This window comes from Thamnophis elegans, chromosome 10 (genome assembly GCF_009769535.1).
Source record: "Thamnophis elegans isolate rThaEle1 chromosome 10, rThaEle1.pri, whole genome shotgun sequence".
Classification (NCBI taxonomy): Eukaryota; Metazoa; Chordata; class Lepidosauria; order Squamata; family Colubridae; genus Thamnophis; species Thamnophis elegans.
The window spans coordinates 8,553,939-8,581,840 of NC_045550.1; the positions used below are offsets into that span (position 1 = coordinate 8,553,939).

General features: G+C 38.7%; 1 protein-coding gene across 1 annotated transcript in view; it reads right to left on the reverse strand.

Annotated features, from left to right (window-relative positions):
* Nucleotides 1–27,902, reverse strand: part of HTRA1 (HtrA serine peptidase 1) — a 57,300-nt gene that overhangs the window by 23,151 nt on the left and 6,247 nt on the right. Inside the window, exons 2-3 of the mRNA XM_032225451.1 lie at nt 6,198–6,297; nt 5,355–5,559 (exon numbers count right to left, since the gene is read on the reverse strand). Of these exons, the coding sequence (XP_032081342.1) occupies nt 5,355–5,559; nt 6,198–6,297 (305 nt within the window). The remainder of the gene's footprint in view (nt 1–5,354; nt 5,560–6,197; nt 6,298–27,902) is intronic.

The following is a 27,902-nucleotide window of genomic DNA, read 5'->3' on the forward strand; positions in this document are numbered from 1 at the left end:
TGGGAGGTTTACTCAGTTCTATTTGTTTTGGCCTTTAATCAACCACAGTGGATTCAGAGGATATGAGTTGCATTCACGATGGCTCTTTATCAAGTTACTTTTTGCTGAAGAAACAGAAAAACTTCATTAAAGTTTGAAATCTGACAGGGACATTCTGCTATCCTTGTGAACCAGAGGCGGGTTGCTGCCGATTCGGCGCGGATTCGGCCTGAACCGGTAGTAGCAGCGGCGGGAGGCTCCGCCCACCCGCTTCTGCACATGCACAGAAGCGTCCGCGCACATGCGTCCACGAGCGAACCAGTAGTAAAAATAATAGAAACCCACCACTGATGTGAACAATGGTGCAATAAGCAGACACCCCAATAAGCAAACACAAAAATAAAATCATATAATGTGTGAATCAGGATTTAGTACAAATCCTAGTGATCCAAAACAGCAGCTCTTCCTTTGGAAAAGCTTTACTGTTTGCTCCAAAGCATGAAAATTGCATTAAAGTACAATTCCCATTTAACAAATGTTAGTTAAATTTAGTTAAAAGTAAAAAAGAATTTTGCTCACTATTTTGATTCTTGTGAGGATGATTCCCTTAAAATGAAGTAGGGTACATAGGATTGAATAAAGAGGCATTTAAGATTCTTTGTAAAATAAGTGAAGAGTGACAAATATTACAAAATAATGAATAGATACCAAGAAATATCAATTGTTTCATATTCAACTGATGAGTTATTAATTTGACTAGAGGGATCATTATTTTCCTTCTAAGAATGATGCTTTGTCGCGAACACTGGCCACTTCCTTCATTTTCTTGTATCACTGATTTCTAAAAATTATCCTGTCTCTCTTTCTTCAGTAAGCATTTATAAAGAGCGTTGGTCTTTCTCTACATATTCAAATCCAGTACTATGGACAGGAGCATCACAGAAATGTCAGAATGATGAAATGTGCTGTGGGAAGTTATCATCCAGCCCTCTCCCAGAAAAAATGAAATATCCTAGGAAATATTGAAAAGGCAGAATATTTCTCTGGATGTGAAAAGAAAGAAACATGCTTTAAAAGACAGAAGAGTTGCCTGTAGCTTACTGCCCATCCCCACTTTGTCAATAGGCCATTGAGAAGGCCAGGCTAGCCCACTTTACATAATAAAGACTTCTCCACTGCAGCTGCAGGGGGAAGGGATATTGGAACGTTGCTCAAATTTCCACATGGCATCTGAGAACTCATCACAGCCTAGAGAGCCCTGCATGGCCCCATGGGAGTCTGACAACCAATCAGAATACATTTCTTACACAGGAAGAGGAAACAGAGAGGTGGGACTAAACAGGGTATAAAAAGCCTAGCAAGCCCCTCCTTCAGCCCTGCTCTTCTTCTTCACCAACATTGAAGCATGTGATCACCTTTTCTGTTCAGGGCTCAAGCCATGTGGCCCTGTCCAACAATAAACCATCTTTCCAAGCAGCCTCCATGTCTCCAGTGTCTTCTTCCCCACTTGGAGCTGAACCCAGAAGGACATTTCTTTCAACAATGCATCATGATGTCATAATGCAAGCTTCACATGAATATGGTTATATATGACATCATAATGCAACTACAAAAATTCACATTGGTATAATTTGTCATTTGATTCTTTACCTTCCTCTGCTGATATCCATTGTACAGACTATCTCAATGCATATTATAAAGCACAACTTTATGGAAAGTTCAAAGAAAAAGGTTTCTAATTTATGCTGATGACTTTTCCAAGGGAAAAACAAATTAATAATTAGAAACTAGTTCATTCCATTGCAGCCCCTAGCTCAGTTCTTTGTTAATTTTTTTCCTGTTTTTTTGTAAATCATCCTATTCTTAGCCACCAATTAAAGAAAAACTGTTATAAGAACACAACTGTTTTTGAAATGTCAGTATCATGGAATCTTACATCGAGTCTTCATGTGTTTTAACCCAGATATCTGAAGGATGATGGAAAATATGCTGCAGGGGAAAAAAAGTTAAATGGATAGATTCAACAACAATTTGAGCATATTAAAATATTCCAGTTATGGAAAATTATAAAAAGACAATGTTTTAATCATACAGCTTGTCAAATTGCTATCGCGCATAATTTTAATTCACTAAAAAGAAGAAGTATTAACTTCAGAAAAAATTTAAAACAGTATAAAGCAGTAAGCAACTACTTTGTATTAGCTAGAATGAAGAATTTCCTGCAGCACATTATTTCCAGAAACAATGCTTGAAATAATTCAGGAAACAATGCTTAAAAGGAAATTGCTGAACTCAGCTACTGTATGTGTCTATCAACTTATTTCCTCTGTTCACCTTTGCCAAAACTCGGCCTCACAATATACATCATCCCGTGATCCATGCACAGCCGGAAAAGGTTTGTAATTTCATTCAGGCATTACTGAAAGCAGAATGTTCGCTGCCCATGTGAGCTTTCAAGTCAAGCTTCATCGGATTTCTGCCTGTACCCTGAGATGTACAGTTGTGCATGTGAGACTTTTTCCCCACTGTAAACCTTCAGGCCAAATGTTCAAATGTCTACAGGAAATTCCTATCATCTAAATGATGGCGTGGAAGAGCAATGTTTTGCTAGAGTGGTCACATGGTATAACAAATATGTGGCCAAAGGGAAATGGGGTGAATTCTCCCCCCCTCCAGCGATAGCGCGCCACTATGATTCACAAGAATGCCTCAAGGCCCCAGATAAGACAATGCATGTGAGCAGTTGCTTCCAGTTCTTATAATAACAACCACTTTTCTATAAAAGGGAAGCTTGGCTGGTAGAAAATTCACTGTATTTGCCTTTTGGTAAATGGTTGGTTTGTGATAACTATAATGCCCAACAATGCACTCTCAAAAATTCCAAATATATCAGGTTTGTCTATTCCCACCCTAATCTTTCCTCTCCCCCTCTTTCAAACACCAGTGCTGAGCAATTGTATTTTGTGATGTACAGCAAGAAACTATTAGGAAGAATGCTGGTGTACTGTCCAGTCCTATTCTAATCCCTGTTTTGCTTGAATCAATAAAGGTTATTTCTCATTTTGTGTAGATGATTCCCAGAATGCTGATTCAAGAGGACCTAGATTTCCAGGCTGAAGTCAGTAATTCAGGATGTTTTGATGCCAATCCTGGGAACATTATACAGCAGATAATAGATTAGCTGATTATATTTTTCAAGTGGCCAGGCAGACAAATAACACTTCCCTGTTGTGGTCTATTCGTAGACTGTAATTGATTCTCATGAATTGTAGTTCAATAGATTCCTTTTCATGACACCCTGCCCTATGCCCTCTGGAAAATGCAAATGAAATCAAATACAAATATACCTGTTTAGAGCAGGGCCTAAGATACTTCTGTATACTCTAAACAACTGAAGCAAAATTGAAATGAGCTAGGAATATCTATGAAACCTGTGCCAAACTAGTAAAATAAATATTAAAGCTATGGTAATTATTCTACTTCTTTTGGAACGCCGATGACAAGTTTGTTTCCTTTTGAACAGACCTACAATAATGAATGACATCAAGCTATTATCAAATTCTCTGAATTTTTATTTTTATAAGAGCCGAGGTGGTGCAGTGGTTAGGGTGAAGTACTGCAAGCCACTTCAGCTGACTGTTATCTGCAGTTCAGCGGTTCAAATCTCACCAGCTCAAGGTTGACTCAGCCTTCCATCCTTCCGAGGTGGGTAAAATGAGGACCTGGATTGTTGTTGGGGGCAATATGCTGACTCTGTAAACCGCTTAGAGAGGGCTGAAAGCCCTATGAAGCGGTATATAAGTCTAACTGCTATTGCTAAGTCTAACTGCTATTTCAATCTATGTATATCCCTATGAAAATTCTTCTGCATATATGTCCAATAAGTGTATGCTTTGTATGTAAAATGTCATTCAGTTTATATAATAATGATCAAGCTACTTAATACTTGCTGAATATCCCTTCAAGATCTGAAATTTTGAAATAAATATTTGTGTACCTGTGTATTTCATTTCCTGAACAGCAGCGCGGAAATAAAAGTATCTTTTAAAATATGCCAAACACCAGCAATGCATTAAACGGCTTTGAAATTTCATGAATTTAATGAGATTTCCAGCTTATGAATTTAATGACAAGCCACATGAAAACCAGAATGGTTTAGAAGAAAATCAAATGTTACACTTCAGGCAACTTAAACCTGGGCCAGAATATGATCTTCAAAGCAAGTGAATTATCTATATTTAATTATGCATTCTGCTTCTCAAGGTCAAATTGTAGAATTAGGATGTATTTGCATAGGAACAATCTGTACTCCTACTGGACTCTTGCGTCAAAGAAGAACAAAATGGACAGTCACTGTAGAGATAGAAAGTATCTTTTATATTTTAGATGGCCCCATATTAAAAAGCCACAATGCAGTGTTCTGCTTGCCTTGATCTAATCTCCTGGTCTAGCAAAAGTCCTTCTGACATATCGATTGAAGAGCATTCTAAAATATTATATTCAAATCCAAAATAAGGAATGCATAACCATGAGGACTCCTGTAACCTCTTGTCCATGGTCTATTGTTCAAGTATTTCCCATTGTAAATCTGTGCAGTAATAACTTCTTAGTTCATCAGATGTGTAATATTTGTTTGTTTTGTTTCTAAATACAATATATCTAGGAGCAGGAGACTTTTAATTAAACATTTTAGGACATAGATGATTTGCATTTTAATCAATATGTCAATGGGAAGACTAAATTAATGCCAGGATAGCAATTATGTGTTTTTTCTAACTCCTTAAATCAAGGGTCCCCAACCCAATAGCAGTTAGACTTATATACCGCTTCATAGGGCTTTCAGCCCTCTCTAAGCGGTTTACAGAGTCAGCATATTGCCCCCAACAACAATCTAGGTCCTCATTTCACCCACCTCGGAAGGATGGAAGGCTGAGTCAACCCTGAGCCAGTGAGATTTGAACAGCCGAACTGCAGAACTGCAGTCAGCTGAAGTAGCCTACAGTGCTGCATTTAACCACTGTGCCACCTCGGACCAGCTAACAAGCAAAGCCCCATGTGTGGGATGCAATCAGCACATGAAACTATACCCCCTCCAGTCCATGAAAAAACCTTTCTCCATGGAACCGGTCCCTGGTGCCCAAAAGGTTGGGGGCCTGTATCTTACACCAATCCTGTTCTAGATGGGGAAAAAAGATAAGGGCCTAAATACTTGGTTCTTGAATTTATTTGCATATTTCCTGATTTTCCAATAAGGGGATATGACTACCAATACAAAGGAAAGGAACTGCTTTTTTTAGTATAGCTTTTAACTAGAATATGTGGCTATTATTCAGATAATAGATGCACCTGTACTATTTTGATTAACATAAACTCACCTGAGTATCTATTTTTATTAGTGCAATATCTGCTTTCTCATCGACATCTTTAATTTTAGCATCATACGTCACGCCATTCTTCAGTTCCACTTTCACTCTGTTCTTATTGGTAACCACATGAGCATTTGTAACAATCAGTCCATCTTCAGAAACAATGAATCCCGAGCCACTGGCAGCAGGGACTTCCCTTTTTGTAAAAGGCAATCTAAAAGACAACCCCAATATCAAAAAGTAAATTAATTTCTGAAATAGCAATAGCAGTTAGACTTATATACCGCTTCATAGGGCTTTCAGCCCTCTCTAAGTGGTTTACAGAATCAGCATATTGCCCCCAACAACAATCCGGGTCCTCATTTTACCCACCTCGGAAGGATGGAAGGCTGAGTCAACCTTGAGATTTGAACAGCCGAACTGCAGAACTGCAGTCAGCTGATGTAGCCTGCAGTGCTGCATTTAACCACTGCGCCACCTCGGCTCTAAATAACAACATCCGTATGAATCTTTGATATTCTGCCAATTTCTGACATTATTTATATATTCAGCATCTTCAAAACGCACAGATCACTATGTCGCAAAGGTGCTTTTTCAAAAGGAAACTGCTTGGTTTTTCCTTGAAGACATTTTGCTTCTCATCTAAGAAGCTTCTTTAATTCTTCAGTTCAAAAGCATCTTTGAGACAACCATGACCTGGATGACTGAGAATCTCCATAGATACAGATCAGTACATTTTTACAAAAGGTGAAACAGTATTTAAGAGCATCATAAAATGTTAATTCAAAATAGTTATTTTTAAAATCCATATAATCAGCAGGACTAGCAATGCAGCTTGCAGATCTTGTTTACCTGCGAAACAATTCTATATGAACCACAGCGGGTGCTATCTTCTCCACCACATCTGCGATAAAATTGTATTTATACCGTAAACTGTTGGGATCTTCCTGACCTAGAGAGAAAGAAAGACAGAAAAACATTTGTCATAAAGCATCATCGTGACCTAAAGAAAGGCACACAAAATTACTAATTGCCCATAATAAAGGGAAGAAAAAAATTAATTTCTAAGAAACTGATTAGAAAAAGTAGGAAGATTATTAAAAACAATTGTAGTAACATTCATGAGAAAAAGTACCATATACCAAGTACCATTGCCTCCAATAGACCGATCAGATCCCACAAATTAGGCCTCCTCCGAATTCCATCCGCCGGCCAATGCCGACTGGCGACTACCCGGAGGAGAGCCTTCTCTGTGGCTGCTCCGACCCTCTGGAACGAGCTCCCCGTGGAGATTCAAACCCTCACCACCCTCCAGGCCTTCCGCAAAGCCCTTAAAACCTGGCTGTTCCGACAGGCCTGGGGCTAAAGAGCTTTTGCCCCCCTCCTCGAATGGTATGGTTGTTGTGTTTTAAAATGTGTATTGTTATGTTCGTCTTTTTATCCCCTGTTTGTACCCCCTTCCCTGACCGAATTGTGAGCTGCCCTGAGTCCCCTTCGGGGAAAAGGGTGGCATATAAATGAAATAAATCCTAAATCCTAAATATAGCAGACAGAATAGATTTAGGTTCCTGTTCAAAACTTACTTGCCCAAACAAACATGTGAGTTTATGATAAAGAGAGATTTCATATTAAGGAAAAGTTGTTTGCTTTATAAATTAACTCTTGGTAGATCATAAATGTCACTCTTTTTTAAAATGTACTTTAAAGTTTGGCTATGCAGGTAGCCTTTGACTTACAACCATTCATCTGGCAAGGATTTGAAGTTATAATGGTGCTGAAAAAAGTGACTTACAAATTGTCCTCACACTTATGACCGTCACAGCATCCCCACAGCCACGATTAAAATGTAAACACCACCACATACTTATGACAGTTGTGATATTCTGGGATCATGGGATCACCATTTGTGACCTTTTCAGTCAGCTTCTGACAAGCAAAGTCAATGGGGATAAGTCAAAGTTAACCCTAACAACTGCAGTGATTCATTTAACAATCATGTCAAAAAAAGGTTGTAAAATTGGCACAACTCGTTTAACCACCACCTGGTTTAACAACAGAAATTATGGTCTCAACTATATTTGCAAGTCATGGACTGCCTGTATAAACATTACATACGAATTAAGTGCTTCTCCATGCATAGAGCCAAGGTGGCGCAGTGGTTAGGGTGCAGTACTGCAGGCCATTTCAGCTGACTGTTATCTGCAGTTCGGCGGTTCAAATCTCACCAGCTCAAGGTTGACTCAGCCTTCCATCCTTCCGAAGTGGGTGAAATGAGGACCCAGACTGTGGGGGCGATATGCTGACTCTGTAAACCGCTTAGAGAGGGCTGAAAGCCCTATGAAGCGGTATATAAGTCTAACTGCTATTGCTATTGCTATCATCCTCATCTTCTACCCAGTAATAATGGTAGTATGGAGGCCATTTATCAGGACTGTGCTACTTAGTGTAATATGCAGCAAAGGCATCTCAGTTTACAACAGCTCCTTATTAGTATAACATTAAAATATATTTTATTCCTCCTATTGGGTGACTGGAATGGAGTGATAGACACTAAGAAAGATAAGAAGATTTCCCGCCTAAATACCAAGATGCGAGCAAAGTTACCCAAATCTTTCTTTGACATTATGGATGATTTTGAATTGAGAGATATTTGGCGAGAAAGAAATGCAGAGGAATGTGACTTCACTTTCTTCTCGGACAGGCATCAATCCCTCTCAAGGATTGATTTTATTCTAACCACTAATGATTTGCTTTCTAGGGTCAAGAAAACAAAGATTGCAGCTAGGATCCTTTCGGACCATAACCCAGTTTGGATGGAGTTGGGAAGGGTAGTGCAGGCAAGAAGGTCTTGGAGATTGAATGAAAACTTATTTAGATATGAAAAGTACATTAATGATTGTAAAAAATTACTATCTGAATATTTTGTTTTGAATATGAATAAGGGTACATCTATGGAATTTGTATGGGACGCAAGCAAAGCGTATATGAGAGGAGTTTTGATGAATATAAATAAAACACATAGAAATAAGCAAGGGTTAAAACGAACAGAACTGGAAGAGGAAATTAAGAGAAAAGAGCTGGAGTTAACAATGAACCCAGATGATACAAAGGTTAAGGAAGCTATTAACATATTAAAATCTCAATTTGACATGTTGACCTCTGACCAGGTGGCTACTAATCTATTATATGCAAAACACAATACTTTTTGTAATGCAAACAAGCCTGGCAGATGGTTAGCTTATCAGATTAGGAAAAAAAGGAAAACGCGAAATATATCTAAACTGATTTACAGAGGGAAGGAGGTGTTTCAACAGGAAGAGATTCAAAAGGCTTTCTGGGAATTTTTTACAGAACTGTATAAAGGGGATAAAATTAATGGTTTAGACATAGACAAATATTTAGACAAAGAGAAAATACCTTCAGTTAGAGAAGAACACAGGCAAAAATTGAATCAACCAATAACCTCGGGGGAAATCCTGCAGGTAATTAAGCAATTAAAGTCAGGGAAAGCACCAGGTACAGATGGCTTGACAGCGGTTTACTATAAAAACTTACAGTTAGAAATGGTAGAACCTCTTAGAGAATTATTTAATATGATTCAAACGGAAGGTAAAGTCCCTCCATCTTGGAAGACAGCGTTTATATCTTTGATACCCAAAGAAGATCAAGATATTACTCAACCCAAAAATTATAGACCTATTTCATTACTGAATGTAGATTATAAATTTTTTACTAAAATATTAGCAAATAGGTTAATGTTGGTCACTCAACAATTGATACATACGGACCAAACAGGTTTTATACAAGGGAGACAGATGAAAAGTAATGTTAGATTAATTATTAATGCATTAGAATATTTGGGAAAGAACAACCAGATCCCTGCTGCGTTTATATTTTTGGATGCTGAGAAGGCCTTTGATCGAGTTAACTGGCAATTTCTGTTGAAGATACTGCAAAAAATGCAGATAGGAGATAATTTTTTACAGTCAATTAAAGCAATATACCAACAGCAAACAGCACAAATCATAGTCAATGGAAGTCTAACAGACTCTTTTCAAATTGGAAAAGGTACAAGACAGGGCTGTCCTTTGTCCCCATTATTGTTTATTATAACTTTGGAAGTATTGTTGAATAAAATACGGGGCTTGGATGGTTTAAAAGGGATCAAGATTAGGCAGCAAGAATATAGAGTCCGTGCCTTTGCGGATGATTTGGTCATAATATTGGAACAACCGCAGGAATCCAGTATGGTTTTAATGAATATGATTAATCAATATGGTCAAGTGTCGGGCTTTAAAATAAACTTAGGAAAAACCAAAATATTAGCTATAAATATGAATATTAAACAAAAGGAAGAATTAGGAGTGATGCTAGGATGTGAGGTAGTTAAAAAAGTCAAATATCTTGGAGTTAACATTTTAACTTCAAATGGGAAATTATATAAGCATAATTATGAACCACTTTGGCATAGCATACAGACAGAGATGAAAAAATGGGAGAAATTGCACCTATCTTTGCTGGGTAGGATAGCGGCAGTGAAAATGAACATTCTACCAAAATTTTTATTTCTCTTCCAAATGTTACCTATACTAAAAAAAGATGCGAACCTTTTAGAATGGCAGAAGGGTATCAACAAATTTGTGTGGGCAGGAAAGAAGCCGAGGGTAAAGATGAAAATAATGCAAGATGTACGTGAGAGAGGAGGATTGAAACTACCTAATTTAAAACTATATTATGATGCAGTGGCATTATCTGTAATTAGTGATTGGATTCACTTAACCAATGATAGAATATTGAACATTGAGGGACACGATCTGCTATTTGGTTGGCATGCTTACCTGTTATTTAACAAAAAATTGGATAAGAACTTTAAAAGTCATATTTTAAGAAATGCTTTATTGCGGGTCTGGAAGAAATACCAATATAAATTAAATGACAAGATACCCATGTGGGCAATTCCTAGACACGCAATTGAAAATATGAATACAGCGCAAAAACAGGACAGAATTACCTACAGACAGCTTCTTACCTCGGAAAGGGGGGTATTACAATTAAAATCTTTAGAGGTATTAAAAGAGGAGAAGGTAGTTCAAACATGGTTCCAGTATGGGCAATTACAGGCTAGGTGGAAAATAGATCAAAAAACTGGTTTTATTCAAGTTGAGGATAATCTGTTTAAACAAATAAGAGATCAAAGCTTAATGCATATAAAGAGGATATATAATGTATTAATACAGATGGATTCGGAAACAGAATTAGTTAAAGATTGTATGATAAAATGGGCTCAAAATATTGAGGAACCAATAATGTTGGATACATGGGAAAGAATTTGGGTAAGAAATGTGAAATTTACACAAGCTCAAAATCTGAGAGAAAATTTTTACAAGATGTTCTATAGATGGCATTTAGATCCTAAAAAGTTGGCTTCTATGTATCCGAATGTACAGCCTAAATGTTGGAGGTGTGGTTCTCTCGATGCTACATATTATCATATATGGTGGACCTGCCAAAAGGTTAAGGCATTTTGGATAAAAATATGGTGGGTCATGCAAAATGTTTTTAAAAGAAGGATAAAGTTTAGTCCTCAGTTATTTTTACTAGGTATATGTACTGACTTTACAGTGGTAGAGACCAATTTGATTCTGCACCTGATAACTGCAGCAAGACTGTTGGTGGCGCAATATTGGAAGAAGGAAGACTTGCCTACAATCCAAGAATGGACATTGAAAGTAACAAACTTAGCTGAAATGGCTAAAATATCGGCATATCTCAAAGATCATTCAAATGAGAGATATAAACGAGACTGGAAAAAATGGATTGACTATATACAAAATAAATACGGGACTAAGAAATTCCAGTTAGCCTATGCTTAAGATCAGAAATGATTTAAACTGTTAAAAGTCAGTTCAGTAAGAAGAAGCTAAGGTCAATGTAGAATGTCATTAATTTCTTTATTTCTTTTTTCTCAATAGATTTTAGACTGTGTTAGTTAAAAATCCATACCGGGTACGGGTTCTGGGAAGTCGGGGGGGGAAGGAGGAGGCGGGGTGGGGGGTGGAGGGAGGGAGGGGTACACACAACAAAAAAAAATTGTACTTCAATGTCTTGATGATTGACAAATGATGACATATTTGTGGTTTTTTTTTTAAAGAAAAATAAAAAAGTTCTGTTTTAAAAATATATATATATATATATATTTTATTCCTCCTGATCATTGAGCATGGTTTGCAAGAGTATGCAAACTATTTAAGTTCAAATATTTTGAGTGCGAAATAAGATACTTTTAACTTGAAATTATTTTCACTGGAAGCACCCTGACACTATTTCCATTTTACTGGAAGCATTTTGAACTTGAAATACTTCCAGTAAGATTAAAAAGAGCCAATCTGGTCCGCTTTGAATTTGAAATGTTTAGCAATCCTACATGAATCTTACAAATTGGCTTCCTTAACAAGGCATTTGTGATTACATTTCTGTCCACTCTCTCCCTTGAACGAAATTGGGAGAGAAACAGTATGTCTTATTGCTGCAGATACAAGGGGCAGTAACTGTTTCTTCTGCCTCTCAAATTGCTTATTGTATTTTCTTAATTTCTCAGTCGACTCCACATGTTGAGACTATAGGAAACCTGGAGACAGTCAGAAACAGGCAATTCTGCTGCCAAATTTGAGTGATTTCCAAAGATTTTCCACATATTTGAAAATTTAGTTTTAAGGTCTTCTTTCTAGCATGACAAAGGCATAAAGTTATCATAGGAAAAAACAACAATAGTATTAAAACTGAAAAGAAACAACAGAAAAAACTACAGATAACATCAAATGGTCTTTCCCGTGTTAGATCTCTTAAAGCAATCCAATGGCTTCAATAAATTAAATGGTTATCCTCAATAACTTGAAGGGGGGAAAAAGATCCTTCTTTAGAACTATACCAGTGGTGGGTTTCAAAAATTGTTCGAACCTACTCTGTGGGTGTGGCCTCCTTTGTGGGAATGGCTTGCCACCCATGTGACCGGATGGGAGTGGCTTGCCGCCCATGTGACCGGATATGAAGATGCCAACGACACTTGTCAGAACCACGCAAAAATGTTCGATGCACAAAATCCCCCCCCCCCAAAATCCTCACATTTTCAAATCTCTGTTAAAGTATGCATATTATTTAAGCATATCTTTGAATATGCTTATCGCCATGATTTATGAAGACTATATGTTTCATAATAAGCTTCTGAATAAAGTCTCAGAGACATGTTTGGTTTCAGTTTTTTGCTGTAAATCCCATTTTTCATTATGCAATAAATACATGTCAACCCTAGGTTATTTAATCTTTTGACTCAGTGGTGGGTTTCAAAAATTGTTCGAACCTACTCTGTGGGTGTGGCCTCCTTTGTGGGAGTGGCTTGCCACCCATGTGACTGGATGGGTGTGGCTTGCCACCCATGTGACCGGATATGAAGATGCCGACGACACTTGTCAGAACCACCTTAAATTACCTCACACCCAGCACTGGCATGCATAAGAATAGGATGTAAACTTGTTTTTTAAAAGGCATCTTTGGTTTGCATTAAAACAACTTCAACACACGCAATGTTCTGATTGCACCACAAACGCAGTAGTCATCCTTACCTTTCACAGAGGCACTGAGTTTTATAAATATGAGCATGACAGTGTAGAATAATCATATACTGATTTCCTTGTTCTATTACTGTGCTGCCAAATCCAATCTATAAATTTAATGTGTAAGTGACTGAATGCCTTCATAGCCGGCACATGTAAGAACCCTCCTAGTCTTTGAAAAAAACGTAAAATCTCTTTGATGGTATTAATGTTGATGTTGTGTGTAAGCATCCAAGTAATGTTGGTAATCAGATCCTTGTCATTTAATTTTCATAACATTCCGAAGGACCAGTATCTAGGCATAAAAGTTCAGTCACAGCTGCTGTAGAAGATAATTAACAAAAAATGTCAACATCCAAAAGCAGCCAACATAGAAGAAAACCTACCAAATTCTACAAGGCCAACATTCCTTGCAGCATATAGAGAAAGAGCAGAATGCTTTGATAATGAAAGCTTCATTAATTCTTTTTCTATTTTTCCTTAATTGGAACCCACAAAATGTCAGGCCTGCATTTATATTCCTTTTAGAATTTTAGCCTGCCACACTTTCTCTTATTTCATTCTGCTGTTTCTTTAAGTATAGTCAATGGGAGGGGGGAATAGACAGGAGTGAGATGTTGGAATGTATTGTTTTCATTCTTTGCTAGAAGCCAAGGTCATCCTTTGTCTCCGGACTTTCACACCTGACTAGAAGAAGCTGGGCGTGGATACCAGCGTGGAAGAAGAAGATTGGACCATGTAATGGATTGTGGGTGTGGGGACAAGGTCATGAACTTTTAACTGGGTGGAATTTCTGATGTAATTTCCAGTATTGGGATTAACACATATGTGCCTAAGATGTCTGTCATATTAAATTGGAACAAAAAGGATTGTTTTGTCTTTTGTCTTCCAAACCTGAACACCTGGACAGAAGCAGTTAGGCATGAATACCAGCGTGGAAGAAGAAGATTGGAACATGTGATGGACTGTGGGTGAGGGGGCAAGATCATGAACTTTTAACTGGGTGGGATTCTGATGTAACTTCCAGAGTCGGAATCGCATAGCTCTATGCCAACATGCCTGCTTTATTAAATTGGAACTTTAAGCATAGTTTTGCCTTCGACTCCGATTTAATTTTACATAGTAAAGTTCATGATCTTGTCCCCACACCCACAATCCATCACATGGTCCAATCTTCTTCTTCCACGCTGGTATCTGTGCCCAGCCAGGTGTGAAAGTCCGGAGACAAAGGATAACCTTGGCTTCTAGCAAAGAATGAAAACAATACATTCCACAATCTCACTCCTGTCTATTCCCCCCTCCCATTGACTATACTTAAAGAAACAGCATAATGAAATAAGAGAAAGTGTGGCAGACCAAAATTCTAAAAGGAATATAAATGCAGGCCTGACACAAAAATTATTTAAAATATTAAAATATAATGGGACTGGGTGTTTATTAATATTATTTATTGGGTTAGGGATATATTTTTTTTTCTTTTTGTCTTCACTGTGCGTTGTATTGTGTTGGGGGTGAGGAAGCTCAACCAATCTCATTGTACATATGTTGTGCACTGACAATAAATAATTATTATTATTCACAAGCGGCGAGTTCTCCTACCAGTAAATCCCACAGCTGGGCCAGATCCAGTAGAACAATGTCTCTCATTTCACATAAAGGATATTTGCATGAGAACCTAATACTCGTTTAGGAGATTATCCAAACAGTAGCCAACACAACACAGGGAGTCCTCGACTTAACAACAATCTGTTTAGTGACTGTCATGTCATGGGGATCAAAATTCAGATGCTTGGCAACTGAGTCATAGTTATGATGGTTGCAGCGTCCCAGGATCATATGGTCATCTTTTGCGACCTTCTGACAAGCAAAGTCAATGGGGAAACCAGATTCACTTACTAACTTAATTATAGTGATTCATTTAACAATTGTGGCAAAACCAACTCAACAAATGTCTTGCTTAGCAACCAAACTTTTGCAGCACAATGTCTGCCACTCTGAAAAGAGATAGCAAATAACAGTCTTATCAAAATCTAAGCAAGCACCTGCCCTGTGTTTAAACTGCCACAGTCTACTGCAAAGGTGTCCCACCTTGGTAACTTTAAGACTTATAGACTTCCTCATGCTGACTAGGGAATTGTGGAGTTGAAGTCCACAAGTCTTAAAGTTGCCAAGGTTGAACACTCTTGCTCTAAGTATAATAATGAGGAACCTCCAAGTCATCTACTCCAGGTGGCAGCATTCCAGGGGTGGGTTTCAAAAATTGTTCGAACCTACTCTGTGGGTGTGGCCTCCTTTGTGGGAGTGGCTTGCCGCCCATATGACCGGATGGGAGTGGCTTGCCGCCCATATGACCGGATATGAAGATGCCGACGACACTTGTCAGAACCACCTTAAATTACCTCACACACAGCACTGGCATGCATAAGAATATGATGTCAACTTGTTTTTTAAAAGGCATCTTTGGTTTGCGTTAAAACAACTTCAACACACGCAATGTTCTGATTGCACCACAAACGCAGAAGTCATCTTTACCTTTCACAGAGGCACTGAGTTTTATAAATATGAGCATGATAGTGTAGAATAATCATATCCAAGGACCAGTGGTGGGTTTCAAAAAAATGTGGAACCTCTTCTGTAGGTGTGGCCTGCTTTCCGGGTCCACTGGTGGAGCCTCTTCTAACCAGTTCGGTAGATTTGACGAACCGATTCTACCGAATAGGTGCAAACTGGTAGGAATCCACCTCTGCAGCATTCCATTAGAACCACTAGAATCATTCTTCAAGCACCTTCTCTACCTCTTCCTCACTTCATTGACATCAGTTTGACAGACATAATATCCCTCTTCATAGATCTTCAGAGCAATCTCAAAAATGTAAAGCCATAATTGAAGACCCTCTCAGGAAGACACCTGATATTTTGCACTGTTGTCAGAATTGCTGTCAAGTACGATATATGAGGAGGATTCAGATACAGAGGGTCAGGAGCAAACTGAAGATAGTTTCATAGTTATTTTTTCAGCCTTTCTATCTATGACGGAAAATTCAATTTCTTATAAAATAATACAATTTATTTCCCCCCACACATTATTTTTGTCAGAATCGTTTGACTGATCCAGATTCCTCTATACGATAATTGAAGAGGGCAGTGTGATTCTGACTTGATACAAAAGATAAGGAGCCAATCCTCTCCTCTCATTCATTCAGATTAATTCTACCTAAAATCAATTTCTTAGTTTCACCACACATAGATTTTTGCAAGCTGAAAAACGTAAGAGGAAAAATTACAGATTGTTGGTAACAGAAAAAAAAAGATAATCAGTAAATCAAAATTTACTATTGATGTTTTACAAGCAAATTGTCCACTTCTCTTTGGATATTAATACTTTAAGTCCAATGTTATATAGAGAACACATATATTTAAACTAGCAGACATGTGTGTGTATGTGCATGAAACATTGAAATACAACTACAAATCAAGTATAATCAGCTATGTACAATTAAAACTTAAATATTTAGTACCGTGAACTGTGCAGATAGCAATCTGTTCTGACTCTCTCCTCCATCCAGTAACGAAAGCCGAGACAAGCGTAAAATAGAATGTCCTTTAATAACAAGACCAGACTCTTGGTGGCTGAAAGCCAAATAAACAGATAAGGACTTTGGCAGCAAGTCCAACAAACCTTGGCAGCAATTCAGACTAACTCTGGCAGCAATCCAGCCCGCCAAGTTCATTTCTCTTTAGTCCAAGTGTTGACTTCTGCAAGAAGGGCGTGGCACAAGCAGTCTCTTTTATAGTCTGGAGAGGAGCTTAATGACCATCAGCTGAGTGTAATTACCTCCTGTAATTACATAGTTGTTCTTGACGCTGAGTAGCCCTTCGATGGCATGCATCCCGGAACAACTCACTGTTGGTTTCTGGATCACTCTCTCTGGTCTCCTCCCCACTGATCCAAGGCTCAGGCACCACCTGGTGGCCAACCAGTCTCTCTGCGCCCTGCTCGGAGTTGGAACCCTGTCCAGGGTCCTCCACATCCTCCAAGGTCGACTCATAGGGCCCCTCGCTGTCGGAGTCTGGTGGCAGCTCCAACGGCTTCTGCTGTGCCGGGCCACAACAGCAATCATACTGTATGACCATACTGTATGACTTGACCGAGGTGGCGCAGTGGTTAGGGTGCAGTACTGCAGGCTACTTCAGCTGACTGCTATCTGCAGTTCCGCGGTTCAAATCTCACCGGCTCAAGGTTGACTCAGCCTTCCATCCTTCCGAGGTGGGTGAAATGAGGACCCAGACTGTGGGGGCAATATGCTGACTCTGTAAACTGCTTAGAGAGGGCTGAAAGCCCTATGAAGCGGTATATAAGTCTAACTGCTATTGCTATTGCCATATATTTCCTATTTACCATTTCCTTATTTAGGTTTATATTAGATATAGATATATTTTGGGCCTCTTATACAAGATGGTCAACAAATGTTAATCGCCAGTATCTTGAATTCCAAATAATTATTACAGATTCCCTCCATCATGATCTCAAATCAAATGAAAAAGTAGTATCATGAACTATGACAATTTAGCCTGAATATGTCAGCATTTAATAGTTTCCAATAACAGAATGAGCAATGATTTAATTGCATTCAATCTAAACACAATTTTATCATAAATATAAGGGCGCTAGAGAGACTTAAACTGATACATATACCAAGAAAACCACTTATGTAAACAGGAAAAATCCCTTGCATAGGATTACTTGTATGTATCAATATGGGGAGGGGGGGTGGCCCTACTAATAGCATTAAAGAGAAAGGCTGACGAAGAAGCTTGGCAGCAACTGATCATGGCCGCAAGAGCAAATGATTCAGCAACCTTCTGGAGATTAGTTGCAGCAGGTGTTACAATTGCTTGAAAAGTTGTTCAGTTTTTATTGTTGCTATTTTATCTTTGGGGCTACTTAATGTGTTTCTCTTTTGTTCTCCTTATTTAAATAGCTTTTTTTTAACCTGGTGAGCAGGGTACTTTTCTGATTTGTGGTATACATTATAACGAAGCTTCCCTTTTTGTGGTTTTGAATAACTCTCAAAGTATTCCAGAGAGATTTTACTCTCTTAATTTCTCATGCAACTTCCTTTTTGCCAATTCCCTTATTTTTAGAGAAGTTCCCTCTTTTGAAATATAATGGCTTGAATTACCCGTGACCCGTCAAAACAGTGATCGTCAAAATAGTGCCGACAAAATAGCGCCGACAACGCCGCGGCATCATTAGCGCGCCACAACTTCGCGTCAATATGAGCGCGCCGACGAAACCGCGATGAAGGAAAAGTAGAAAGAAAGAAAGAAATTCCCCAAGAGCAGCATCCAGGAATGTGAATATATCTGAAAGTATCTCACCCATTTCACCTTCTCTCTAGCAAAGCAACTTTTTTGTATTCAGAGTTTTGTAGCTATATTCATTGGATCAGCTGGAGCTAAGGGTTGAATGCTTAGAATATAAATCTACATAAAACAACATGCAGAATACTATTGAAAATTAAAAGCCTGATATATTTTGAAATACAAATTAAGCCTACGCTGAGAGCAGGGCAAAAGAAATGGAAAAGGAAATCAGGCGACTCTGATCCGATGGATCTCTTTTTCTGCTAAGCATTTCTTTCCCATTTAACTTGTCCTTTGTTCTGCCCCTATTAAGTGTTGTGATGTTTCTGATTTGTACATAAGACTCTCTCCACGCCTTAAAGATTTAGCTACCGGCGTTTTAAACATGTGCACGCGATTGTGTCGGCGCGCACATGTCGGCGCGCTGTCGCATAACGATTAGCGGATAAGACCGCATGGATTTGACCCCCGCGGTTCTGTTGGTGCGGAAAAGGCTTTCACGCATTTATCGGTGAACCTGAATTACTTGCTATTTTTAATTAATATATATGTATTTATTTTTGTATAAATCAGGTGAATAATTATCTAGTCCTTCAGTCAGTTCAACAATACTCATGCTGTGTTTTGTCTAGATGAGGACTGTGAAGCCCCCAGCCCGCATCACATGTTGGCCATGCCCATGCCCGGTTTAGTGGGGGGGAGTCCCGATACATCATGTGAGATCGCCATGACGATGTGAGTTTGACACCCCTGGTCTAGATTGTTAGCTAGAGTGAAATCTCTGTTCTAGACCACCACTATTTATGACATTTAGAAATATCACCTATTCTTCGTTGCCAGAACATGAATTGCTATAATTAATGTAAAGAAAATTAAGTTACTCATTACTCCCTCACTTTAGAAGTCTGTTTTTTTTAATTTCTATATGTACCTATGTACCTCACAAAATTCCATGTTTTTATGGATTCTAGCTGTTACAACTAAAGAGGAAACTTTATAATTGCTATAGTACATGAATCATTTGATTACAAAGATATGGCAATTTTCTCGCATCCACAATTAAAAAGTTCTGAAGCTGAATAAAACAAACCATTCTATTTTGGATTAATATGTTGAGGATTAGATTGCTGCCTCTTTTCTTTTCTGTTGCTTGTTTTTAAAATATATTGTTCTGCATTATATTTTGCAAGAAAGGGCACCATACACTGATTTTAAAAATTCAAAAAGTGCAATGTTCTAAAAGTGTTCTTTTTAAAATGTTTATCATTCTGATGTTCTCTTTTCACTTCAGTATTTCTTACCCATCTGATCTTCTCTTATGACTTGTTTCACGTCATATGAAAAAAACACATACTTTTCTTCCCATTCTATAATTCCACTTAAGACATTTTAACGGATGAGCTAGTAGAATCTGAATAAGAAATTCAGAGTTTCTAGTCTCATTTCCGGCTAGACTAGTTCTTTTAAATATTTATTTTTTACAAAATAGACGATGAAGTCATAATGTTGGTTCCATAAATTCTCATACAGGAATAGCTTGGTTTTAAACAGGAAACCATCTCCTTGCTAAATTGCAACCACAGTCCATGATGTATGAAACAGCCAACTATCTTCATGATTATAAAGACACAAACTGCTTTAGTGAGAAATATTGTAGGTTATTTCTAGGTGATGATGTGAAATATCACATTATTAACTAGAAATAAGCTATTTCTCACTAAGAAAGGGAGTCAAGATAGGTGTAGGCAATACTGTATAGTTCTAGAAGCCATTCTCAGTGGAAGGTAACCACATGTTTTCCAACTTCCCTCAAAGTGCTAATGATAAAGCTGCCAGAAAGTTGCATTAGAAGTAGAAGTATTTTCAAAACATTTACTGATCTTCAGAATCAACTAAGAATAAAGCTTTCTAATGAGACGGCAAGAAAAATAAATCGGATAAATCTAGAGCATGGCTGTCAAAAGTCCTGGTCTACGGGAAAATACATCATGCGCTGGCCACACTCATGGCCGGTTTACCGAAGGGGGGAAAAGTCCCGATACACCATGTAACACTGCCGTAACATGAGTTTGACACCCCTGTTCTAGAGTCAAAACAGAGGTGGGTTCCTACCAGTTTGCACCTATTCGGTAGAACAGGTTCGTCAAATCTACCGAACCAATTAGAAGAGGTTCCACCAGTGGACCACACCTACAGAAGAGGTTCCAAAATTTTTTGAAACCCACCACTGGTCCTTGGATATGATTATTCTACACTATCATGCTCATATTTATAAAACTCAGTGCCTCTGTGAATGGTAAGGATGACTACTGCGTTTGTGGTGCAATCAGAACATTGCGTGTGTTGAAGTTGTTTTAACGCAAACCAAAGATGCCTTTTAAAAAACAAGTTTACATCATATTCTTATGCATGCCAGTGCTGTGTATGAGGTAATTTAAGGTGGTTCTGACAAGTGTCGTCGGCATCTTCATATCTGGTCACATAGGCGGCAAGCCACTCCCATCCGGTCACATGGGCAGCAAGCCACTCCCACAAAGGAGGCCACACCCACAAAGGAGGTTCGAACAATTTTTGAAACCCACCACTGAGTCAAAAGATTAAATAACCTAGGGTTGACATGTATTTATCGCATAACGAAAAATGGGATTTACAGCAAATAACTTTGAAACCAAACATGTCTCTGAGACTTTATTCAGAAGCTTATTATGAAACATATAGTCTTCATAAATCATGGTGATAAGCATATTCAAAGATATGAATAAATAATCATATTATTTATTATGATTATTTAAATAATATGCATACTTTAACAGAGATTTGGAAATGATGTGAGGATTTGGAGGGGGGGGGAATTTTGTGCACCGAAATTTTTTGCCTGCACCGAACGGCAGTAATGCCGGCAGCAGCCCACCAATGATTTGTACCTATCAATTAAAATGAACACATAATCAGTACAAACTGATTTGTAAGTGTCTGGATAATATAAAACATGGTAATAAAGTAACAAATCCCTTAAATATTATAACAAAATGGTGCTTTATTGTTTTGGCATTTATTTACATTTTGGGGGCTTTATTTAAATTTTTGACATTTATCTCTTAGAAAACAGGATGCAACCATTTCAATTCAGTAAGTGGCCATTTGATAAGCCTTAACAGTCAGCACATTAGACATTCTTGTTGTGTGAATACAAAGAACCAGTTGTCTGTAGGGATTTTCAATGAATAAAAAGGCTGCTGTTCTAAGTACCTCAAATATTAATTTTTTTCCTTCCATTCAATCATGTCTTGGAGACTGCCTGGACAAGTCCCTGAAATTTACTTGGCAAAGTTTTTCAGAAGTGGTTTTCCTAGAATTGAAAGAAAGTCACTAATCCAAGTTCTCCCAGCTGGCTGAGGGGGGGGGGGGGGAAGACAAGAACCCACAATGTCTTAATCACTATGCAAACTGATTTGCAAAACGCTACAAATGTAATGGCAAATGAAATTCTCATAAATTAAATATAAATTAAACTTTGTTAATTGTAGAAGGTCAAATGTCAAAACAATAGTTCCTAGCAAACTAAATTTAAATATTTTATTGCTTTAAACAGAAGTTTTCAAACTGTGGGTTGAAACCACCCACAATTTAGGAGGCAATGCAATTATTTAAAAAAAAAATCAGTACTGCACAAGCAGAATGACAGCCTCGGTCAAACCTTAATCCAAGCACCAGTCTTCACTTTGCCTGCACAAATATCAGTGCAAAGTTACAGCATGCAAAATCAAAAGAATTTACAATACTTCAATATAAATATAAGTTTCAATATAAGTTGAAAATGTAATTTATAACATATAAATTGCATATTTACTTTTTGCACAATCCTAATTCTCCCCCATCCCAAAACCATTATATTTTGGTCACTTGAGGAGACATTACACAAATTCATTTATTATCCGTAGTATCATCACAATACTACAAAGTTTGGGAAATCCTGGTTCAAACCATCATTTCCCCAAAATTTGGCCACACATTAGTGACAAGCACATTTGAAGTTTATTTCTAGATCTTATGATTTTATCCCTATACTGCCATTATGACCCTTTTTGGGGGGGGGAGGTTAATCACTCTGTGTAACATTAGTTACATGTGTTATTAAATTTAACTTTTTAAAATTCTCTGTCTGATCAAAGAATACTGATCCACCTGCCCCCAAGACTTTGTGAATGGATAAAAAGCAAAGCGTTTAGCAACTTATGTACTTCAGTAATTATAGCAATAGCAGTTAGACTTATATACCGCTTCATAGGGCTTTCAGCCCTCTCTAAGCGGTTTACAGAGTCAGCATATTGCCCCCAACAACCATCCGGGTCCTCATTTTACCCACCTCGGAAGGATGGAAGGCTGAGTCAACCCTGAGCCGGTGAGATTTGAACCGCTGAACTGCAGAACTGCAGTCAGCTGAAGTAGCCTGCAGTGCTGCATTTAACCACTGCGCCACCTCGGCTCTATTATTAACTCTATTATTCTGATAACAATTAATGTATGTTATCACATGTTTAAGAGCTTATTTGCATTGTGTTGCTCAGGCAAATTGATTTTTCAAGAAGCCAAATGCCTATTCAAGCTCCTCTCCTGTTTAAGTGGCTGTCTTCAACTGTCTTCAATCCGCATTTTATGGAAGAGAATCTAGTCTTGCTTTCTAACGTCATTCCTATATATAATTTATGTGCCGCGATTTGCCCTCTAAAATATTTTAGCTATCATTAGCAACCAGCTCATCATTAATTAAGTGCAGAGTTTCAAATGCACCCAAAGAAGAGAGGGAAAAGGAGGAACAGTAGAGCAAAAAAAAGCATGCAAAAAATGGGGGGAGCACCTGTAATGCACGCATGCGCGCTGGGGGAGGCGGTCATGCATTGCATTATGGGTGTAGCATGCTTAGGCACGACCCCTCTGCGCTCCCCGCGTTTATGGCATGCAAGCCAAAAAAGGTTCGCCATCGCTGGGATAGGCTGTATATGCAGCTAGAATACATTAATTTAACTAAAAATTGTATGTTAATATACTGAGATTACTGTTACTTATCCTACCATTCTATGTTTTAAGAGGAATAAAAACGTTTATGCTAGAATCTATCCTTGAACTATTTCAAATTTAAAAGCATACAGCAATTTACCTGCCACACGAATAAAAAATAAGGGGCAATTCAGGAAACCACTATAGATGAAAAGAGATTTTAACTCAGCTAAGAGCCTCCATTTCTTGTAGTGGTTAAGTAGATTGGGAGACTGGGAGTTCTAGTCCTGCCTTAGGTGCAAAGCCAGCTGTGTGACAGGCCAATGTCTCTCAACCCAAGGAAGCAGTGGTGAAATTCAATTTTGTTTTTACTATTTTTTACAGTTCTGTGAGAGTTGCTTGCTGGGCATGGCAGGGGAAGGATACTGCAAAATCTCCATTCCCACCCCACTCCAGGAGAAGGATAATGCAAAATCCCCTTTCCCTCCCAACTCCAGGGGAAGGATACTGCAAAATCTCCATTCCCACCCCATTCCAGGAGAAGGATAATGCAACATCCCCTTTCCCTCCCAACTCCAGGGGAAGGATACTGCAAAATCTCCATTCCCACCCCACTCCAGGATAATGCAAAATCCCTATTCCCTACCTACTCCAGGGAAAGGATACTGCAAAATCTCCATTCCCTCCTCACTCCAGGGGAAGGATACTGCAAAATCTCCATTCCCTCCCCACTCCAGGGGAAGGATACTGCAAAATCTCCATTCCCACCCCACTCCATGGGAAGGATAATGCAAAATCCCCATTCCCTCCCCACTCCAGGGGAAGGATAATGCAAAATCTCTATTCCCACCCCACTCCAGGAGAAGGATAATGCAAAAATCCTCATTCCCTCCCCACTCCAGGGGAAGGATACTGCAAAATCTCCATTTCCTCTCCACTCCAGGGGAAGGATAGTGCAAAATCTCCATTCCCACCCCACTGTGTGGCCAGCCAGAGGTGGTATTTGTTGATTCTCCGAACTACTCAAAATTTTCGCTGCTGGTTCTCCAGAAGCTATCAGAGCCTGCTGAATTTCACCACTGCAAGGAAAAATATAAGGGCAAGAAAACTGCAGGGATTTTTTCTGGCAATCTTCAAGAATCAGGCATGATAAAAAATAAAAAACGTTAAAAGAAATATGTATAAAAATGGAAACAAGATAGGAAAAACGTACACCAGCAAAAAGAGATTAAAAGTCAAAAAGGCTGACCGGAAGCTAACGTAGTGGTGACACGATAGTCAATCTCGGGGCTCCGAGACCGCCGCCGAAATTCCAGCTGGAGGACGGTCCAACTGGACCTAAACCATCCCAAAGAGACGGTGATAGGAAGGGGCATATCCTGCCGATCCCAGAGACACCCGCAAAGTCTCTGGTGATCCAGGAATAGCTCTTTTGCCAGTGGCTAGGAAGCAGCCATTAAGGCTGACGAAACTGCTGACAGCTTTGGAAGTGAAAGTGCAGGAGAGAGCGTGTCATTCATGGTGAGATTTTTACCTTTTTTCTGATTTATGAGAACATCCTAAATGAAGAGAACTAATTTAAGATAAAGACTGATGAGAGAGAGTAAGAGGCGAACATAAGGCTACAGTGAAAGTGAAAGTTTTCCCCCTCCTTTTTATTGTTGGAAGACTGACTGGACTTTCTAATCAGCGCAATGTTAAATGAAGCGGGCTTTTTTCTTTTTCTTGCCTTTTACTTTTGGACTGTTTGATAACTATTGTTCCACTTTTCGGAAGGAGCCTTTTTTTATATACAGCGTTTCTCATTTGGCTTTTTTTATTTATTTTTTTATTTTCTCTTAATAAGGCAGAGAACGTAATACAGAGAGGGAAAGCTTTGGATAACTAACACTGCCACCTAGACGCTTTGAAACTTTGTTTCTATTTTTTGTCTGATTGAATGTTTGGAAAAGATTGCTCTCTAAGGTTACTGGCTCAGCCTTGACTGATAAAAGAAGAGTTATTTACACAGGTGCTCACTCTGAAATTTTCAGTCCTTGAAATTCTGCCTGGAGAGAATAGATAACAACTGTAAGAGAAAGCCTGGAGTGATCTTGAAAGGCTTTCATTTTATAAGTTTCGAATTTATTTTTCTTTTGTTTAGAGAGCTTTAACCTTACAAGAAACCTTGAAACTATTTCTTTTTCTTTTACCTTTTTTTCTTTTTTCTTTTAGCCTTTGATCAGTTTATGGTCACTCTGGATTACAATTGATTTTTATACCAAGTGGATTATAATATAGAAAAATTTGAAGATGAGTAAAAGAATAATAACCATTGGCTCTGCAACAACACCCTCTTCCTCATCAGCAGGAGACAAAGATCAATACAGACAATGTTACAACAGGAAAAAGAAAAGGGAGAGAAGGCAGTTACCTTAGAGATGATTATGCAAGGAATTCAGAATTTGAAAGTAAAAACAGACACCATCAAAAAGAGAACAGAAAACATGGGAAATTGTTCACTTTCCAATCAAAGGAGCAAAATAGTGCAGATTTTTTTTTTCAAAGAAAAGTGTGCAAACTCAATCAGGAAATCCAGGAATTGGATAACTGGGTCAAACATTTATTTCAGAAATATCACCATATTCAACTTCATCAAGTAATTTGCATCATAGATGGGAAGGATAAGAGGAAAAGAAAATCAGCAATTGAAGAATTTGAAAAATATTGAAAACTGTACAGTTAATAGAAATCAGCTTTTAAAAGTTATACATAATATACTTTAAGAAAAGGCAGGATTTCTATCAACAATCCTATTGTCTGCTTTCTATCTATCTATCATCTATCTATCTATCTATCTATCTATCTATCTATCTATCTATCTATCTATCTATTATTATTATTATTATTATTTATTTCTCAGATGTTCAAGGGAAATTTCTAAACAATACTGACTTTTAAACATCATCTTCATTTTCTGTTTCATTAATAGCATAAACATTTAAGTCCAAATTCATAACTTAATTTACACAGTTGCAGCAGCCCTGCGGTTCTCACTCCAATATGCAAAAAAAGACCCAAAAATATTAAAGGAGCTTTTTTTTCTGCCTCCTTGCTGATATCTTCAAATATATATTTTCTAAAAAATTTAAAATACATGTATCTCAAATAATTAGCCAATAAGAAATCCCAATGGTCTGTGGGAAGTTAGCTGAAGAAGACAGTGTTTAAGTAAAACTCATTCCTGATGAGTGGTTTAATTGGGGGATGTTTTTCCTGATGCCTGGTGATATGTTGGAAAAGAGGCAGAACAAAGCCAAAGAGGAAATACAAGGGGTTAGAGTTTTCGGCAAATAAAAATTGTGTGTATTTTGTGGGGACCACATACCTGCAGGAGCACATTTTGTAATATTATTAGCAATGTCAACTTCCAGTGGGGCCTTATGATTGAGTGATGCTCTCTAATGGTGTGGAGAAACACCATAGCTGGAAAATGCTGGCTAGAAAGGCAGATTCTCCTAGGCGCTCCTTGGAGTATCCAAGCATGGGTTAACTTCAGCTTGCTTGCCCAAGGACTGAGTTCAAAGTTTGTGTAGCCACACTTCCTGCTCTCCTCAGAGGCTCAGTTTAAAAAACCCAGGCGCCCTAAAAGGACGTGTTTGGGGAGTTCCAGGCCTTGAGCATCAGGTTGGGCTCTCAAAGTCAGTGTAGTGTAGCCTTTATTATTGTTGTGCATAGTTATGTAGATTCTCTTAGCTCCTTTGTTGTGTTTTTCCAATCTGTCAAAGTGTGGATTCTCTCCCTTTGCCTTCTGACGCGCGAAACAGGCTGCCTGGAGCGTGGCTGGCTTTCGCGCTGCCGCGATTACAGCAACACCATGGGAGGCTTGCTAGCAGCTTCTGGCGAGCTTTGGCGACAGGAAGACAGTCAAGGACCCCCAAAAAGCTGTCGGAGGACTTGTAGATAGTGCATCCAGACAGGGTCGTTCTCCGACTGGACCCGGCGTTTGTGCCAAAAGTCAACAGTGTCTTCTACAGGATGCAAGAGGTGATTCTTCCTGACTTTTGTCCGCGACCCAGACATCCAAGGGAGCACATGTGGCATAAGCTTGATGTTCGCTGGGCTGTGCGCATATACAAGAAAAGAACTGCTTCCTTTCGCAGGCTGGAATCATTCTTTGTGTCTTTTCAGCCCGTTTCCATGGGCAGGAAGGTCTCATCTTCCACGATAGGACACTGGATACAGGCCTGTATTAAGATTGCTTACGAGCAACAGGCCAGACTGGTTCTTCCGCGCATTAGAGCACTCTCCACGAGGAGTGCCGCGACCTTGGCCGTGTGGGTCACGGAAGCGCCCATCGAGGAGATATGCAGGGCTGCGACATGGTTGTCACCATCTCCTTTTGTGAAGAACTACAGGCTGCATGCCTTTGCATCTGTGGAGGCTTCCCTCGGAAGAACAGTCTTACAATGGGTCATCGCGCCTACTGCGGGCCTGGACACTTCTTCCCACCCTGGGTCTACATAGCTTGGGTATGTCCCATGCTTGGACACTCCAAGCAGCGCCTAGGAAAATGACCTTTGGATTACCGGAATGGTCGTTC